The following is a 20,862-nucleotide window of genomic DNA, read 5'->3' on the forward strand; positions in this document are numbered from 1 at the left end:
GAGAAAAACCTACAACCAAGATTACTCTACCCAGCAAGGATCTCATTCAGATTTGATGGAGAAATTAAAACCTTTACAGACAAGCAAAAGCTGAGAGAGTTCAGCACCACCAAACCAGCTTTACAACAAATGCTAAAGGAACTTCTCTAGGCAAGAAACACAAGAGAAGGAAAACACCTACAATAACAAACCCAAAACATTTAAGAAAATGGGAATAGGAACATACATATCGATAATTACCTTAAATGTAAATGGATTAAATGCTCCCACCAAAAGACAGACTGGCTGAATGGATACAAAAACAAGACCCATATATATGCTGTCTACAAGAGACCCACTTCAGACCTAGAGACACATACAGACTGAAAGTGAGGGGATGGAAAAAGATATTCCATGCAAATGGAAATCAAAAGAAAGCTGGAGTAGCAATTCTCGTATCAGACAAAATAGACTTTAAAATAAAGACAATTACAAGAGACAAAGACGGACACTATATAATGATCAAGGGATCGATCCAAGAGGAAGGTATAACAATTGTAAATATTTATGCACCCAACATAGGAGCACCTCAATACATAAGGCAAATACTAACAGCCATAAAAGGGGAAATCGACAGTAACACAATCATAGTAGGGGACTTTAACACCCCACTTTCACCAATGGACAGATCATCCAAAATGAAAATAAATAAGGAAACACAAGCTTTAAATGATACATTAAACAAGATGGACTTAATTGATATTTATAGGACATTCCACCCAAAAACAACAGAATACACATTTTTCTCAAGTGCTCATGGAACATTCTCCAGGATAGATCATATCTTGGGTCACAAATCAAGCCTTGGTAAATTTAAAAAAATTGAAATCGTATCAAGTATCTTTTCCGACCACAACGCTATGAGACTAGATATCAATTACAGGAAAAGATCTGTAAAAAATACAAACACATGGAGGCTACACAATACACTACTTAATAACGAAGTGATCACTGAAGAAATCAAAGGGGAAATCAAAAAATACCTAGAAACAAATGACAATGGAGACACGACGATCCAAAACCTATGGGATGCAGCAAAAGCAGTTCTAAGAGGGAAGTTTATAGCAATACAAGCCTACATCAAGAAACAGGAAACATCTCGAATAAACAACCTAACCTTGCACCTAAAGCAATTAGAGAAAGAAGAACAAAAAAACCCCAAAGCTAGCAGAAGGAAAGAAATCATAAAGATCAGATCAGAAATAAATGAAAAAGAAATGAAGGAAACAATAGCAAAAATCAATGAAACTAAAAGCTGGTTCTTTGAGAAGATAAACAAAATTGATAAACCATTAGCCAGACTCATCAAGAGAAAAAAGGAGAAGACTCAAATTAATAGAATTAGAAATGAAAAAGGAGAAGTAACCACTGACACTGCAGAAATACAAACGATCATAAGAGATTACTACAAGCAACTCTATGCTAATAAAATGGACAACCTGGAAGAAATGGACAGATTCTTAGAAATGCACAACCTGCCGAGACTGAACCAGGAAGAAATAGAAAATATGAACAGACCAATCACAAGCACTGAAATTGAAACTGTGATTAAAAATCTTCCAACACACAAAAGCCCAGGACCAGATGGCTTCACAGGCGAATTCTATCAAACATTTAGAGAAGAGCTAACACCTATCCTTCTCAAACTCTTCCAAAATATTGCAGAGGGAGGAACACTCCCCAACTCATTCTACGAGGCCACCATCACCCTGATACCAAAACCAGGCAAAGATGTCACAAAGAAAGAAAACTACAGGCCAATATCACTGATGAACATAGATGCAAAAATCCTCAACAAAATACTAGCAAACAGAATCCAACAGCACATTAAAAGGATCATACACCATGATCAAGTGGGGTTTATTCCAGGAATGCAAGGATTCTTCAATATACGCAAATCAATCAACGTGATACATCATATTAACAAATTGAAGGAGAAAAACCATATGATCATCTCAATAGATGCAGAGAAAGCTTTCGACAAAATTCAACACCCATTTATGATAAAAGTCCTGCAGAAAGTAGGCATAGAGGGAACTTTCCTCAACATAATAAAGGCCGTATATGACAAACCCACAGCCAACATTGTCCTCAATGGTGAAAAACTGAAACCATTTCCACTAAGATCAGGAACAAGACAAGGTTGCCCACTCTCACCACTATTATTCAACATAGTTTTGGAAGTGTTAGCCACAGCAATCAGAGACGAAAAAGAAATAAAAGGAATCCAAATCGGAAAAGAAGAAGTAAAGCTGTCACTGTTTGCAGATGACATGATACTATACATAGAGAATCCAAAAGATGCTACCAGAAAACTACTAGAGCTAATCAATGAATTTGGTAAAGTAGCAGGATACAAAATTAATGCACAGAAATCTCTTGCATTCCTGTATACTAATGATGAAAAATCTGAAAGTGAAATTAAGAAAACACTCCCGTTTACCATTGCAACAAAAAGAATAAAATACCTAGGAATAAACCTACCTAAGGAGACAAAAGACCTGTATGCAGAAAATTATAAGACACTGATGAAAGAAATTAAAGATGATACAAATAGATGGAGAGATATACCATGTTCTTGGATTGGAAGAATCAACATTGTGAAAATGACTCTGCTACCCAAAGCAATCTACAGATTCAATGCAATCCCTATCAAACTACCACTGGCATTTTTCACAGAACTAGAACAAAAAATTTCACAATTTGTATGGAAACACAAAAGACCCCGAATAGCCAAAGCAATCTTGAGAACGAAAAATGGAGCTGGAGGAATCAGGCTTCCTGACTTCAGACTATATTACAAAGCTACAGTAATCAAGACAGTTTGGTACTGGCACAAAAACAGAAATATAGATCAATGGAACAGGATAGAAAGCCCAGAGATAAGCCCACGCACATATGGTCACCTTATCTTTGATAAAGGAGGCAAGCATATACAGTGGAGAAAAGACAGCCTCTTCAATAAGTGGTGCTGGGAAAATTGGACAGGTACATGTAAAAGTATGAAATTAGAACACTCCCTAACACCATACACAAAAATAAACTCAAAATGGATTAAAGACCTAAGTGTAAGGCCAGACACTATCAAACTCTTAGAGGAAAACATAGGCAGAACACTGTATGACATAAGTCACAGCAAGATCCTTTTTGACCCAGGTCCTAGAGAAATGGAAATAAAAACACAAATAAACAAATGGGACCTAATGAAACTTAAAAGCTTTTGCACAGCAAAGGAAACCATAAACAAGACCAAAAGACAACCCTCAGAATGGGAGAAAATATTTGCAAATGAAGCAACGGACAAAGGATTAATCTCCAAGATTTACAAGCAGCTCATGCAGCTCAATAACAAAAAAACAAACAACCCAATCCAAAAATGGGCAGAAGACCTAAATAGACATTTCTCCAAAGAAGAGATACAGATTGCCAACAGACACATGAAAGAATGCTCAACATCATTAATCATTAGAGAAATGCAAATCAAAACTACAATGAGGTATCATCTCACACCGGTCAGAATGGCCATCATCAAAAAATCTAGAAACAATAAATGCTGGAGAGGGTGTGGAGAAAAGGGAACACTCTTGCACTGTTGGTGGGAATGTAAATTGATACAGCCACTATGGAGAACAGTATGGAGGTTCCTTAAAAAACTAAAAATAGAACTACCATACGACCCAGCAATCCCACTACTGGGCATATACCCTGAGAAAACCATAATTCAGAAAGAGTCATGTACCAAAATATTCATTGCAGCTCTGTTTACAATAGCCAGGACATGGAAGCAACCTAAGTGTCCATCATCGGATGAATGGATAAAGAAGATGTGGCACATATATACAATGGAATATTACTCAGCCATAAAAAGAAATGAAATGGAGGTGTTTGTAATGAGGTGGATGGAGTTAGAGTCTGTCATACAGAGTGAAGTAAGTCAGAAAGAGAAAAACAAATACAGTATGCTAACACATATATATGGAATCTAAGGGAAAAAAAAAAAAAAAAAAAGAGGTCATGAAGAACCTAGTGGCAAGATGGGAATAAAGACACAGACCTACTAGAGAATGGACTTGAAGATATGGGGAGGGGGAGGGGTGAGATGTGACAGGGTGAGAGAGTGTCATGGACATATATACACTACCAAATGTAAAATAGATAACTAGTGGGAAGCAGCCGCATAGCACAGGGAGATCAGCTCGGTGCTTTGTGACCACCTAGAGGGGTGGGATAGGGAGGGTGGGAGGGAGGGAGATGCAAGAGGGAAGAGATATGGCAACCTATGTATATGTGTAACTGATTCACTTTGTTGTAAAGCAGAAGCTAGCACACCATTGTAAAGCAATTATACTTCAATAAAGATGTTTAAAAAAAAAAAAAATTTGATTGTTGTCTAGGGATGAATTTAAGATTTCTGTAAATGCTAGCATTATTACCTAGTGGTTCCTTGCTGGTGTCATTCTTTCTTTCTTCAATTTCATTTTCCAAAGTATTGTTCTTGATGTTTCACAGAATATGTATCTTTATACCATGATGGATGAGTAAGAGATGCATGTGGAGTATACAAATATGCTCCAGACCCAGAAGACTGCCTAGAGGGTAGACTGAGCACAGCTTGATGCTAAGCAATGTGGCAGCATTTCTCACAGTTTATTCTAGACTGATTGGGGCATTATTCTGCATGTTGGGACCCCCGCCGACTTCTGGACTGTGCGGTGGGGGGTATGTGTGTATGTGGGCAGGTTAATGATATCACTTTGCCAGTTCTTTCCACTTCCCTGTTAGTGGAATCCTTGAGGTATCTGAGGGGACACATGAAAGAACTCAGGTAAGTGTTGCAAACTTTCATGACCTTGTTTACAATTCTGCCTAGGGGTCCAGCATCAGGAGGAGGAGCCCCCAGAGCATTTGGCTTTGAAGGCCAGCAGGGCTTGACTGCAGGAGCTCCACAGGACTGGGGGAAACAGAGACTCCACTCTTGGAGGGCACATACAAGGTTTCGTGCCCACTGGGATCCAGGGCAAAAGCAGTTACTTCACAGGAACCTGGGCCAGACCTACGTAAGGGTCTCGGAGGGTCTCCTGGGGAGGCGGGGGGCAGCTGTGGCTCAACCTGGGGGCATAAAAATTGGTGGCAGATATATTGGGGAGTATTCATCTTCGTGGACTCTCGTTGGAGGCTGACATCTTGCTTGGGTCATTAGTTCCAAGACCTGGCTCCACCCAACAGCCTGTAGGCTCCAGTGCTGGGACACCTCAAGCCAAACAACAGGGCAGGAACACAGCCCTACCCATCAGCAGACAGGCTGCCTGCCTAAGTCCTCCTGAACCCACGGCCCCCTCTAAACACACCCCTTGACACGGCCCTGCCCCCAAGAGGGCCAGGAAGCAGCTCCACCCACCAGTGGGCAGGCACTGGCCCCTCCTGCCAGGAAGCCTACACAAGCCTCTAGACCAGCCTCACCCACCTGGGGGCAGACACCAGGAACAAGAAAACTGTGCTCCTGCAGCCTGCAGACGGAGTCCACGAATGCAGGCCAGACACTACCCTGGGACCAGCTGGTCCCTGGTCCTTGGGTGATGAAAGGCGAGCGTACTGCTGGGAAACATAGGACATCCCCGACAGAGGGCCACTTCTGCAAGGTCAAGAAACATAACTAGCCTACTATATACATAAAAATACAAATAGAAACTTAAACAAAATGAAATGGCAAAGGAATATGCTCCAGATGAAGGAACGAGGTAAAAGAAGCGCTAAAGCAGAACAGTAAGAACATCAAAGGTGAAAAAACAATTGGGAAATATGACCAAGAAAGGCAGGAATCAGAGTCTAATCAGGGGTCTACGAATAAATGATGGGGGTGGGGGAGGAGTGGCCCCTTTCATAAGTACTTTTCCAGTTGAAACACTTTTCTTTACCCTTTTCTCTCATTTTCCAAGGTAGCCCATAAATTTTTAGAATTTAATATAAAGCTAATTTGTTCATGGCTTATTACAATCATCATGCTTTGAGTTACCGCTGTTAAAGTTTCTAACAACTGACCTAAGTAAATTTGGAACATGCCGTTTTGACTAGAAATGATGAGGCTATGGACAGAACTGTACTAAGTTGGTAACGATTCTGAGGGAAAGGAGGAATGGCTTTGCCATCATCTTAAATAAAAAGGAAGCTTGGGAATTGGACTATATTATCTTCTGGTGATCTATCTAGTCAAGGCTTTGTAAATCCTTCGGCCACACTGTAATGTCAGGGCTGAGAGCCGTCTTGGTGATTGTTTTTTCTCACATATTTAAAAAAGTTGCTCGGGACTTCCCTGGTGGCGCAGTGGTTACGAATCCGCCTGCCAATGCAGGGGACACGGGTTCGAGCCCTGGTCTGGGAAGATCCCACATGCCACAGAGCAACTAAGCCCGTGAGCCACAACTACTGAGCCTGCGCGTCTGGAGCCTGTGCTCCGCAACAAGAGAGGCCGCGGTAGTGAGAGGCCCGCGCACCGCGATGAAGAGTGCCCTCCGCTTGCCGCAACTAGAGAAAGCCCTCGCACAGAAACGAAGACCCAACACAGCCAAAAAAATAAATAAATAAATAAATAAATTAAAAAAAAAAAAAAAGTTGCTCGTGACCAACTGTACCTCACAAGCAAACACCTCAGACAAAGGTCAAGCATATATGAGCAAAGTTTACTAATCTAATCAAATAAAGTTATGACAGTTAATCAGGTGCATTTGTAATGACAGACATGCTTATTAAGAGGCTTAATAAAGCATGAATGGTGAACTCTCTGTGTAAATGATTATGTTTATTATTATTTTTATGGTCAAATGAATTTTATTTTTGTTTTTCTTTTCTCATCTTATCATTAGTTATTTGTGTCATTGCTAGCAGGTTTTCCTGGTACCATCCATGTTTTCTTAATCATCACTGCCACAGTATAGAAAGATTCTGAATCTTTCCAACAATGGCAACTCCCTCTTGGGGCCTTTACTAACCTAAAACATGCTTTTAATTTAATTAGGAAAAAAGTCACCTCCTTTGGGTACAGGACTTGGGGAATGGATACCACCTTTGAGCAGAGAAAGAAACAGCCCCCAGCTCAGGCTTGCTGCTTGGTGAGCCTCGCCCAGGCTGGGTTTAGCGCCCACCTGCCCTCAGCGGGGCTCTCATGAGCAGTGCCCAGGCTGCACTGGTGATGCCTGTCACTCTGCTTCCTCCTCCCCTGCGGGAGGCGTGAGCTGCCCGGTACTCACACCGGTCCATGAATGCCTGACACACGGGCGTCTCAGAGCAAAAAACTGGGGGGAAGATAGCAGGGCTGAGGGAAGGAAAAAGGCGCCCAAGCCTATGACCGACCCTCTGGGTACAGCAGCTCTGGCACGAGGAGCAACCAGAAAGGCGTGACTTGGCCTTAAGGTTTCAAGGCAAGGGGCAGGCCGCATGACAAAGATCCGCCCGCCCGCCCCCCCCCCCCCCCCCCCGTTTGCTCAGTAGGCCTAGAGTTCCTACGACAGGAGCAAAACCATTCTTTCTGGGAGTAAAGCCCAGTGGATTAAAAATACAGCGTCCTGGAAAAGTGAACATAGGTATTTCAAAGGACAAATGATGAGATGTTAGGGGTAGAAGACTTAAAAGCAGGACGGCGCTGGGTAGGAGGCGCTGGGGATGCCATCGAGGCAGAAAGAGGAGGACCACCCAACAGCATCCTCAGTTTGGCCTCTGGCCTTGGCTGACCGCCGTCTGCACGGGACAGTGGGAAGCCCTCACTTCCTTCCCTGCCACGCACATGTGCACTTCGGGGCACAAATTACTGTCCCTAAGGTAACGTGCCATTAAAAGATGAAATAAATGTCAAGTTTCAAGAAAGGCCATTGGAAGGAAGCAAATGCTATCAATGACACATTTAATTTGAGATCATTCAAACCCACAGGAATTTCTGGCCGGGAATTCTAAATACTTCTAATTGCTTCACTTGAGCTCTCCCCAAACCACTGTCTCTGCCTCTGGGGCAGTGATCAGTATGGTCTAGTCTGGCATCTTGGCGTTTTATGGAGATTATGGGGCTGAAGACAAATGATGGAGGAAGAGGGCCCAGCACGAGGGGATAAGCGTCTCATTCATCCCCAAAGGGCAACATCTTCACTGCCCTAAAAAGGGCATTAAGTCAAGGTTCAGCACTCCACTCCCTGTGGTTCTGTTTTCAGAGGCTCCTCAGAGTTTTTGGTTAAAAATAAATTTATTGATGCATAAAGATGTTAAAAGTTGGTTATAAAACTTTAACGGAAGTTAAATTAATATTGTCATCCTATAAGCTGTCGACAACAGAGCGTTCTTTATGATGTTCCCTCTGATGTTCACATTTCTTTGCAATGATATTATGTGGACTGGGTAAGGCAAAAAGAGAGAGAGAGAAGGATGGGACACTCCTACAAAGATATGGTCCATCTTCCCTGACCCCGAGCTGACACACTGGCAGAAAGACTTGTTATGTGAGCACGATTCACATGACACCAAATGACAACTAAATATCATGGATCAACTATCTGAGTTCATTTTGGCCTTAAATTAAAATTCCTATCGTGAGAATTAAAAAAGAAGCCAGAAAAACTGATATTTAAATTCATTTTATATCTATTCATTTCAATAAACTATCTTAAATGGGAATGTATTTTCACTAGGACTGTATTTTAATCCAGTTATCATTAGTATTACTGATTAAGTGAGCGATTACAATTATATATTATTTGAAAAAAGTCCTGTAATTAGATACACTCTAGATGCCAATTTTCAATTCCATGCAGAAGCCCATAAAAAATCCATTATAATCAATACTTTCCACATAATATACCTTCTTAGGAATTATACATCACTGACTGAAGAGAAAAATCATATAGCCAGGAAAATTCTGACCTACTGGGAAGGCCACTGCTCAATTTCTCTCTTCCAACTACCAGTCCAACTCAAGCTGCCTGAAAATCCACAACTAAAACATCACTGATACAACAGAACTGGCTCTTTTCAAACGTAAATGCTTTAGGGAAGGATTAGATGAACCGTTTTGGCAATTAATACTTCAGGGATAACTGGTCCATCAAAGTGTCTGGTCACCCGCTTCTACCGCCTTTCCACACAGCCATGGACTTCTCTAAACCTTTCCCCTGGCTGACTGGGTTTAGAGTGGGCATGGGATTTAATTCTGCCCAACCGATGAGATGGGAGGGAAAGCCTGCTGGGGAACTTCCAAACAGACTTCTCTGGAAGATGCTGTGTGCGTGTGAGGGGGTAGGGGTGACAGGACACCTGCCGGGTTCTGTGGCAGCCTTCTTGAGAAAAATGACGGGAGCGGGTTGAGGACAAAGCCAACACACTGAGGTGGCCGAATGGAAAGTTGGCGACCCCAGTGCTGAATCATCCAACTCCACACCTGCCTCTCTCGGGACTCTTGTTATTTTAGATAATAAGCAACAAATTTCCTCATTTGAGATAGTAATTTCTCTTACTCTTACCCAAAGCAACTTGACATAAGCCCAACTATTTTACACTCTGTCAGAGGACGTGAGGGAGGAGAGAACAGCTACGGCAGGCACTGCTGACCACCTGTTCAATATCCGCCCCCCACCATCTCTCCTAGGAAGTCACAGGGTCTTCATGAGGGAAAACAATGGCTGCAGTTGGTGGAAGAAGAAATATGTCTGTGGTTCAAGTCTAATCTCTCACATGAAGCTCATCGGGAGCAATAAAGCCCATGGTGGTCTATCTTTTGGATCCGTATTAGTTACTGTCTTTACTGTTGGATAGCATTAAACCATCTTACGCCTCTCCTGCTGATGAGTTATATTTTTATTTAGTGTAATTATTACTTAACTTTTGATGTGTTCTCCCCTCCCCAATTTCACTATAAGCACCTTCACTGGGACTGCTCTCATGTGTCTTATATGGATATGTCTTGAATCCCAATTTCTAGAACATGACCTGAGATGATGTAATCAGGTAATGTAGGTCAGGTAATGCTCAGGTTGTCTATACTTCCAGAAGTATGAGTCTGCTTTCAAATCTGTTTTCACTCATCTGACACTTTTTGTCATTTTGTTGTGATAAAGGAGAGATCAATGAATACTATAAAAATAAATCCTATCAGTATGACAAAGGCATATGTTCAAACTACTGTAGGACAAAGATGAGTGCGTGGGGGGGTCACAAAGACACAGGGTGGCACCCCCAGTGGTGCTGCGAGCCCGCAGGTGGTGGGTAGCTTATTACACACCCTGTCTTATGCAGGGACTTTCAGCTCAGATAATTTTGATTTCCTGTGGTTTAGAGAGGATTCTGAACCATTTATAAGTTTAGATCTTCGGAGATTGGTATGTAATTATCACAAAGCACAGCATAATGTCTTGCAGTTCATCAGGAATTCAGAAAAGATCGTTTAGTTGGCTAATGTGCTAAAGATTAGAACTTATTCACCTACACAAATCAATTTTAGAGTCTTTCTCATATTCCCTATCTTCAACCTTAGCAAAGATATTCTTGGAAAACGACTTGGCAACAATCATAGAACATGACTAATGATGCTAAAACAAGTTAAAATTTATTTAGCAGTCAGATGAATGACCAACTAAAATAGATTTCTAGAAAACTAAGTACTGGATGTCATTTATATTACCATGTGAAATAAAGCATGAAAACTTAAGTATCAAAATTGCCAATTTCCTCAAGACTAAAAAATCAGAGCTTGATTAAAACCTGGATGGAATTAGGTGAGCCCTAAAGACTCTTTTGGGAAACAAAGCAGAGGGAAAGTCGTTTTCATGAATAAATACCAATCCTCAAAACAATACTACCACTGATAAAGAAGCAAGGTCAATTCTTAAAACTTCCTACTAGTTTGCGTGCATTTCAGAAAATAATGTCTTTTATAAACACATCGCACAAAGCTTAATTTGTTACCTCTCTATAATCTTAGCTCAGTTTTGTGTTCTTCTATTATACAACCAGATCGGGGGCATTACCAGGAGTAAATGTGATACACCTTCATTTAAAAAAGGTAGCCTGTGGATTACAGAAAGTCTTTCTATGATCCATAAAGTCTTTCTATGATCCATAAAAGGCAATGGTGAGAGGAAATAAGTTCTGTGACCTAATACGTGAATCTTCTCCAAAATACGTTATACCTATATTGAGTTGAAAAAAATTGTTTCTCAATGATAAGATTAGACACATTATAAGCAGATTTCACCACTTTTAGGTTGATAGCGACTTACTAGGTTACCTTTGTTTTAATGTCTGTTTTCAACTGCTATTTCAGCCTTTTGTTAACTGACATCAACCATTTCTTAACCCTGGGATACTTTAAAAGATCAGCTGAGTCTTGACATCTGAAAGGCATCATACAGTTTAAGGCACTAGGGACCCAAAGCAACAGATGTCCTTGCTTCAGTTTCTGGCCACCTGCTGTGTGAGAAACTGGTGATGATGATGATGTGAATGAAAAATTACCTTGAACTTTTTTGAGGACATGGAAAACCCCTGTATCACACTAAATGGGGCTGGAAATGAAAGCAAAGTGGGCGCAAGGATGGTCGGTGCCTCGTCACAGGCTCTGGTGCCACTGGGACCACTCTGGTGGTCCCAAGGGAGAATGAATCTCAGCTCTGGGCCTGAACATTTCCAACTGTGCATTACTCTGTGCAAAGCAACAATCTCAGCTTAAGTCAATAAAGGCTTGTTTCTCACTCAGGCTCCACGTCTATCATGGGCTGGCACATGGGTTCTGCTCACCGTGCCAGAGGGAAGGAGAGGGCTGTGGAAAGCCCTTCAGTGGCAACACATGCCTGCCACTGCCGTTCCCAACTCACGGGACACAACAGGCCACACAGCTCCGACGGGTCCCAGGGGACGGGGGGGGGTGCAATCCCGTCCAGTGCCCAGAGTGGCGCAGAACTGGAATGATTTGGCAAAGAGCACTGACCACGATACATTATTTCCTAAAATAATAACCTGTAACTCGGAAAACTGTGCGCTTTCTCTTGAAAAGTTCCGTCTACTTACTTCCCACAACTTAGGAAATATACTAAATTTTGAATAAGAGTTGGGCATTCTGCTTCTGGGTTCACAGCAGGTCTATGTAGAGAGTCAGACTTACTCTGTTTCTGTTTTTGCTCAAATTCTCAGTTTTAAGTTACAGTAGCACCATAAAGAAAAGTAATTAATTAAGAGGACAGAACGCAAATCAGACCCGTCTCCGTATGCTTTCTCACTTGTTATTCCTTATTCTGGTTCTTCAGAGGCATGCTCTTTGTACAGGCAGACAGCTCCTCTACTAATTTATTATGCCAATACATCCTATTTTTGTTGAGATTTTTAGTTATTATTTTTAATCTGAGTTACATATGTAACGCTGAAAAGAGTCCAATGGTCCTACGAGGCTTGTTATGAAAAGCAGTTCTCACAGCCCCACCCTCCGCTTCCTGCTCTAGCAACCACTTTCAACTCCTTTACACGTGCTTTTTTTCTCACCTTTATAGCTCTAGCTTATATTGCCACCTCTTGATTTTTCTAGAGTATTATTCGCTGATTTTCCAGGAAAGAAGATGAAGATGCAGCTCTGCTGACCACCACCTACCCCCTCCCCTCCCCAAGCAAACGCAGTTCCCCACCCACCTTTCTCAATGGATTTTTATCATGATTAACAGTCAGTAGACTTACATCATAATGTTTAGGTAAATTCCAGGCCTGGCTCAGTGACAGGGTTTATCAATACCTTTCTGTCTTTTCCTATATACTCTTGGTTTTTCTTTGGAGTTACCTTGTCCTGTGTTTTTTGTTTTTTGTTTTTTTCATTTTTATTGGTGTATAGTTGTCTGTGTTTTAATGGCTTCATTTTTATAAAGTTATCACTAATTCAAACCTAAACTCACCTGTAGCTGTGTAAATTTCTTGATTTGTCCAAATATACAAGTCATTCTTCCAATTTCGTCTTTTTAGAGAAAACTGTCTGGAACCTTTGAGCTGCCCCAGTCCGGGCTGGCCGCGGCTCTTTGGATCTGCTAAACAGCATGCTTTGTACACTCTGGGGGTTCCCTGCATTACCCTTCTGAGGAATCCTTTTGTCTCGCCCTGGATGAGCTATTTCCTGTTCTCATGTATTCTTTATCCTCGGTACCTGTCCTCATTCTTGTAGAGCACATCCTCCAGTGGATTCTGAGAATGGGCGCATGTGAATACATTTTTTGAATCTTGGATGTCTGAAAGTGGCCCTCACACTTAATTAGCTTAGCTAGGGACTGAATCTAGGCTGGAAGTAATTTCCCCTCAGAACTTTGAAGGAATTTCTCCTCCACTGTCTTACTTCTGGTGTTGCCATGTGAAATTTGTAGCTATTGTAATTCCTCACCTTTTGCTGGAAATCTTTCTTTTTCCCCAACTCTACATGTTTGTAGGATATCTCTTTGTTCCCGAGTTCTGAGCTTTTTCGGTGATGTATCTGGGTGTGGGTTTGTTTTTATTCACGCGGGACTTTCTATGAACTTTTTCAATCTGAAAACTCAGGTCTTTCATTAGTGGAAAAACTAACTTAATTATATTTTTGATTATTTCCTTCCTGTCACTTTCTCTGTTCCCTCTTTCTGCAACTCCTGTTTTTTTTAGATTTTGAACCTCCTGGGTTGGTTCTCTAATTTTTTTTTTATTTATTATATTTATTTCTCTTACCTTCCATTTCTGTCTTGTATCCTATTTTCTGGGGAGGTTTCCTCAATTTTATCTTCCAACTGTTCTACTGAGTTTTATATTTCAGATGTCATCTTTTAATTTCTAATAGCTTTTGTTGTTGTTGTTATTCTCTGGATGAATATTATTTTCTGAAGCGTTCTCCTGCAAAGACTTGTTTCTTCCCAGTTGCTTTTTTTCTATTTGTTTCTGCCTGTCTGTCACTATTAGATGCTCTCCTCTAGTATCTGGTGATTCTTGCCTGTCTTGTTCATATAAAATAGTGTGAACTACAAGTTAAGAGAAAGTTCTGTGCTTAGATGGGCCTGTGATGGTTGAGTTCACTGTAAAGTGAACTGGCTGTTTCCCTGGAGAACCCCTAAGGTTTTTTTGTTTTTTGTTTTTTTAATTAATTAATTAATTAATTAATTAATTAATTATTTATTTATGGCTGTTTTGGGTCTTCGTTTCTGTGCAAGGGCATTCTCTAGTTGCGGCAAGTGGGGGCCACTCTTCATCGCGGTGCGCGCGCCTCTCACTATCGCGGCCTCTCTTGTTGCGGAGCGCAGGCTCAGTAGTTGTGGCTCACGGGCCTAGTTGCTCCGCGGCATGTGGGATCTTCCCAGACCAGGGCTCGAACCCGTGTCCCCTGCATTGGCAGGCAGATTCTCAACCACTGCGCCACCAGGGAAGCCCCTAAGGTTTTTTTTATTTGTGACTTCTGCCTAGAGAAAACCCTTCCAATCTCCTGCCTGAAGGGACATACTTACTGGTGTTCTGGGAAGCAAGCGGGGTGAGGCCTGGGGATCTCAATTCAGTATTTAAATATATTCAACACCCTTTTCCAGGAGGGTGATCTCATACTCGAATATTCCTGATCTCTCTCAGTCCAGAGACATTCTGTTTCACACTTTCCAGAGAATTAAACCTCCAGTCTTCTGCCAGAGTGAGGATGGGAATCTATCCGTTTCTTGAAGAAACTTCTAACCAGTCCTCATGTCTTCAGCTCCATCTTCACCCCGTTTCCAGTTCCTGAGCTTCTAGAGGGTTTTACCGTCTCACTCAGGTTGCTTCTTGGTTTTTCCCTACTGCTGGCTTAGCATTCACAGCTTTCTTAGGCCGCTAAGTTAGCTTCTACTTAACACCTGCTTTCCAAGTAACAAAAAGCTAGCTGCTATGGTCTCTCCTGTTTCCTTATTCCTCGAGGGTTTATCTGAAACGACCTTAACTGTTCTTGGAGTGGAGTTTAGGAGGCAGCAGAGCTAACTGCTTGCATTAAAGCTGCCATTTGCAAATGAAAGTTCCACTCTGCTCTTCTACAAATTAGAGAAGCACGGTTCCTACACGTGGAAAGCGCCCCGAGAGAGTATGTGGTGAACTCTTCCCTTCAGAGGGCAAAGTATGTTGTTTAACTTGCAGATGAGGAGGCGGAAGCACCAGGAAGCTGAGTGTCATACAGTCACGCAGATAGATACCATGCTGTTATCTGGCCCATGTACCTTAAATAATTATCCCTCAAAGGTTGCACAGCCCACCCCTCCATCTTAGCACTATTTCAGCAACAGCTAGTCCTTGGCTGTAAGACCTTGCATTTACAGCCTCTTCCAGTGGGCAGATGAATTCTTCATATTAGAATACTGGGTTGAACTAGCTATAAAGTGTGACTAAATGTTTTATCTCTTGTGAAGGTGACTTAAAAATTTTTTCAGAAACAACAAGATTTTTTAAGTATTGTAGTTGATATGCATTAGCTGTGTCCTTTTGAGTAATGTATACAAAGGATCTTAGACAGCAGCTATCTATATACCATAATTTAAAGGTAATTTGTACAACTTTTAAAAACAATTGGTAAAATAGCTGTTTTTCATTTTCAAGAAGGACTTAAAACTGAAAAAACAGCTTGGTTTAAGTGTCTTATTCTATGGTTTGCTATAATGCTATTTGTTAGCATTTTAGAAGACAATACAGGCTTTGACAAAGGCATTTGTAGAGGAAAAAAAGGATGAAGATTTGGAATTCAACTTATTTTAATTGATGCTACTTCCCCTCACCCCCACCCCAGTGTAATATAGATCAAAGCATTAAAATATTACTAAATTATAATAATAAAAATATTTCTGATGAAATAGTTCATTTTAGTCCATAAAAATTTTAAGAACTTTTTAAAACTAGGCACGAAGAGAGGCTTTCACAAATGCAGCATTCTAGAGAAAAATGTAGGATAAAAAGAAAACCGTCCTCAAAATACTTACAGATTCTTTTCTGCCCATAGTTTTGCTGTGTGAGCGTGAACGGGAGATGTTGCTGAAAAAGGAATCCTTTTTAGTAGCAGATGAAGGTGGGGAGCCAGTGACCTCTCTTCCTCCAGGCAAACTCTCAATGCTTGGAGATGAACGGATGTTTTTAGAGCTTTGTCCTGTAAGAAAAATTAAGTAGCAATAATGAGACACCAGACTCTTTCACTGCTACTGAATTTACTGCTTTTAATAAATGATCAATTAGAATACTTCTTTATTCACACTGTCAACATAATGACACTGTGGAGTGTTAAGATGCACGCATTTTTATGTATCAGAATAGCTGCCGATTTTTTAAAACAATGAAGTACTGCTATAGTTTTCTGCGCGTTATTTAAACTACAATGGTCCAAGTGTGGTATGCATATCAAAAAACGAAAAAATCCAATTTTCAGAAATCACAGGTGAAATGACTGGATTTTCCCTCACTAATGGAATCATCCTTAATAAGAGAAGCCAGAAACAATTATATGGCACATTATTATTATTAATATATACAAAAAAAACTAAATCCTTTGCCAGTTTTTCAAAAGCACCTCTTTCCTTTTCATTAATTGCACAACAAATACACCGCTACCCCCAGGCCATAGTAGAAGCATCTGGAAATGGGACAAGGTGCTGGCTCAAGGGCTACATCCAAGACTGGTCCCCACATCAGCGTGGGTGCATCTGTGACTTCCTGCAGTGCCTTTTTCACTGAGAGGTTCTGGAGCCACGAAGCTCCCTTAGACAGGAGCACGGGCTCCAGGAGGGCCTGCTGGGAGAGCAGCATGGCACAGAAGATAGGTGAACAGAATTGGCTGCGGCCAGACCCACGCAGGTCTCACGTATACGATGGGAACATTTCCGGAAGGTTGTTATGAGGATTTAAGGACCTAGCGCAGCACCTGGTGTGCATTCAATTATTCATTCATTCACCCATAGTAACTGAGGGCCTAGTAAGTACCAGGCACTTAGCGGGGCAGGGAGACAGTGGAAACTGAGCCATCTAAACTCCCATCCCTCAAGGCATTCAGTTTCTAGTGAGGGGAGACAGACACATTCATAAAATATATATGATTTTAGATGGTAATAAACACTGTGGGGAAAAAGAAAGCAGGAAAGGGGATTGTCAGTGTCTGAGGAAGGTGTACAGTTTGAAATAGGATGGTCAGGGAAGGCGTCACTGAGAACTGAGGTGCAGGACATTTGGGCAAAAACTTGAAGAAGGTAAAATACCAGCTTTGCAGACAATATGAAGGGACAGCAAGTGCCAAGGCCCCAAGCAGGACCTTGGTGGTTCTGAAGAACAGCAGAGTGGCCAGTGTGGCTAAAGCTAAGAATGCGGGGAGGGGATGAGGCCTGGGGCATCACGTCAGGTGAGGAACTGTAGACAATTTTGATAACTTTTCCTCTGAGAAGCGAAGCCAGTAGAAGCTGCTAGAGGATTTGAGCAGGAGAGTGACATGATTTGACTTAATTTTAAAAGGATCCCTCTGACTGCTGCATTGGGAATAATTTAGGGGTAGGAGAGAGCAAAAAAAGAGGGGAAACAATTTTTGCCATTGCAAAAATCCAAGTCAGCAGAATGACCACAGCTTGGTGGTGAGAAGAGGTCAGATTCTGTACAAAACTGATGAGATTTACTGACGAATCCATGAGAGGAATGAGAGCAGTCAAGTTTAACTCCAAATGTTAGATAGTGGTATGAGGTGAGCATCTCTGTGAATACGCTAAAAACCACTGAATGACACACTTAAAGAAAAGTAAATTTGATGGCATATGAATTATACCTCAATAAAGCTGTTATTTTTATAAAGTCAGTCTTCACATGTGACTGTCGGTCAGTGACCAGCAGTAAAGGGCCGACCCATTTCCACCTGACGACACAGGGCTCTTCTACTAGGAACTCGGCCTCAAGGCTTCCTGCTGAGCCTCCAGAGACCTCCGTGAGGTCTGCATCGCAGTCTGATGACACCCCCCTTCTTAGTTCCATCCCCTCCTCTTTTCCTTTCACAGATGTTAGTCCCCAGTAAGCCTTCTGTACTTCTAACTCCGTCTCAGGGTCTGCTTCCTGGAGAATACACCTGCAGTGGGTGATGTCAGAGCTGAGCCCTGAGGAGGACAGAGGCAGTCTTGAGGTTGGGAAAGGAGGGGCAGCAGAGTCCCAGGCCATAGAAGCATCTGATGTTGACTTCAGGGTCTAGACTGTCTACGCCCCCCGCACCTTCCCTTCTTCCCTCCTCTGCCTCTGTCTGTCTCCCACCCACCTGCAGGCTCTAGGTCATAACTTCCCTAGGCTACGCTGCATGGTGACGAGCTCACTGGTAGAGGGTCCTAGAATGCTGGAGCTGAAAAAGACTTCAGGAACCACCTATTTATTTTCTCTTTTTAAAATTATACCACTAATTCGTAAATACATTTTTACTGTAAACAGACTAAATGTGAAAATTGCCTTTATTAAAAAAAAATAACAGATTTATTGAGATATAATTCACATACCATAAAACTCACCTTTTAAAAGTGTATAATTCAGCGGTTTTTAGTATATTCACAGAGACTCTTAACTATCACCATCTAATTTTAGAACATTTTTATCACCCAAAAAAACAAACCTGTGCCCATTAGCAGTTCCTCCCAATACCCGCTGGCTACCACTAATCTACTTTCTGTCTCTATGGCTCTGCCTTTTCTGGACATGTCATATAAATGAATTATTTATACAATATGTGGAATTATACAATATGTGGTCTTTTGTGCCTGGCTTCTAAGAGTTGGCACAATGTTTTCAAGGTGCATTCATGCTGTAGTCTGTGTCAGTACTTCATTCCTTTTTACGGCCAAATAATACTCTATTGTATGGATAGACCACATTTTGCTTATCCACTCATCAGTTGATGGACATTTATAGCTTGTATCCATTTCTTGGCTATTATTATTATGTTTGTACCACAAACAGTCGTGTATAAAATTTTGTGTGGACCTATGTTTTCATTTCTCTTGGGTCAGTACCTAGGAGTGAAACTGCTGGGTCAATATGGTAAGTCTGTGTTTAACATTTTGAGAAACTGCCAAACTGGTTTTGAAAATAGCTACACCATTTTAACATTTCCGTCAGCATCCTATGAGGGTCCCAGTTTCTCCACATCCTTGTCAACACATATTTTTGGCTGTTTTTTATTTTAGCCACCCTAGTGGGTATGAAGTGGTATCTCACTGTGATTTTTATTTGCAATTTACCAATGCAAATGACTAAGGATGTTGCGTTCATGTGCTTATTAGACAGTTGTATATCTTCTGTGGAGAAACACCTATTCAAATCTTTTGCCCATTTTTAACACTGGGTTATTTGTCTTTTTATGGTTAAGCTGTAAGGATTCTTCATATATTCCATTTCAGATATATAATTTGCAAAGAATTCTCCCATTCTGTGCACTGCCTTTTCACTTTCTTAATGGTATCCTTTGAAACCAAAAAGTTTTTAATTCTGATGAATTTACCTATTTTTTCTTTTTTTTTTTTTTTTTTTTTTTTTTTTTTTTTTTTTTTTTACCTATTTTTTCTTTTGTTGCTTGTGCTGTTGGTATCATGTCTAAGAAGACACTGCCTAATTACAAAGATATACTCCTATATTTTCTTTTAAGAGTGTTATAGTTTTAGCTCTTGCATTTAAGTCTGGTCCATTTTGAGTTAATTTTTGTATATAATGTGAGGAAGTAGTTCCACTTCATTCTTTTTCATGCAGAGATCCAGTTTTCCCAGTACTATTTCTAGAAAAGACTATTATTTCCCCATTGAATGGTCTTGGTATCCTTGTTGAAAATCGACTTACCACAAATGTAAGGGTTTATTTCTATGCTCTCAACTCTATTCCATTTATACATGCCTATCTTTATGACAGTACCACACTGTCTTGATTACTGTAGCTACATAGTAAGTTTTGAAATCAAGGAGTATGAGTTCTCCAATTTTGTTCTTTTTCAAAACTGTTTTTTTGCCTTTAGGGGGATTTTGCATTTCCAGATGAATTTTATGATCACCTTGTCAGTTTCTCCCAAAAAGACACCTGAGATTTTGATGGTGATTGCGATGAATACATAGATCAATTTGGGTAGTACTGCTCTGTTAACAATATAAGACATAAACAAAATACATTTATGCTGTATTTTATATTTACCTATGTAGTTACCTTTATCAGTGCTCTTTTTCTTTGTGTGGATCTGAATTCATTTATAGTATCCCTTCATTTCAGCCCGCAGGACTCCATTTATTACGTCTTACAGGGCAGATTTGCTAGCATTGGATTCTGTTTTTGTTTATGTGACTGTCTTAATTTCTCCTTTCTTTTTGAAGGATAGTTTTACTAGATATAGAATTATTGAATATATCATCCTACTGCCTTCTGGACTCCATGATTTTTTATGACAAGTCAGCTGTTAATCTTATTGAGGTTCCCTAGTATAGAGTGAATTGTTTTTCTCTTTCTGCTTTCAAGTTTCTCTCTTTGTTGTTGGCTTTTAGCAGTTTGTCCATGCTGTGTCTAGGTGTGCATCTCTTTGAGTTTACCCTGTTTGGAGTTAACGGAGCTTCTTGGATACACAGACTAATGTTTTTCATAAAGTTGTGGAATACTTCTGCCAGCACTTCTTCAGATATTCCTTCTGCACCTTTCTCTCTTCTCTCCTGGAATTCCCATCATCTGTATGTTGGTATATTTGATGGTATTCTGCAAGTCTTTGAGACTCTGTTCATTTTCTTTCTTTGTCTTTGCTTTTCAAACCAGATCATCTCAATTGACATATCTTTAAGTTATGATTCTTTCTTCTGTAAGCTCAAATCTACCGTTGAT

The 20,862-nt window shown here is 40.8% G+C and overlaps 1 protein-coding gene across 5 annotated transcripts in view; it reads right to left on the bottom strand.

The window, feature by feature from the left end:
* The window catches only part of TBC1D5 (TBC1 domain family member 5), a 542,652-nt gene that overhangs the window by 40,887 nt on the left and 480,903 nt on the right, over positions 1 to 20,862 (bottom strand). For all 5 annotated transcript variants that reach the window (XM_061194718.1, XM_061194716.1, XM_061194717.1 and 2 more), the window contains one exon: positions 15,990 to 16,153. In XM_061194718.1, coding sequence (XP_061050701.1) covers positions 15,990 to 16,153 — 164 coding nt within the window. The remainder of the gene's footprint in view (positions 1 to 15,989; positions 16,154 to 20,862) is intronic.

Source organism: Eubalaena glacialis, chromosome 6 (assembly GCF_028564815.1).
Source record: "Eubalaena glacialis isolate mEubGla1 chromosome 6, mEubGla1.1.hap2.+ XY, whole genome shotgun sequence".
NCBI lineage: Eukaryota > Metazoa > Chordata > Mammalia > Artiodactyla > Balaenidae > Eubalaena > Eubalaena glacialis.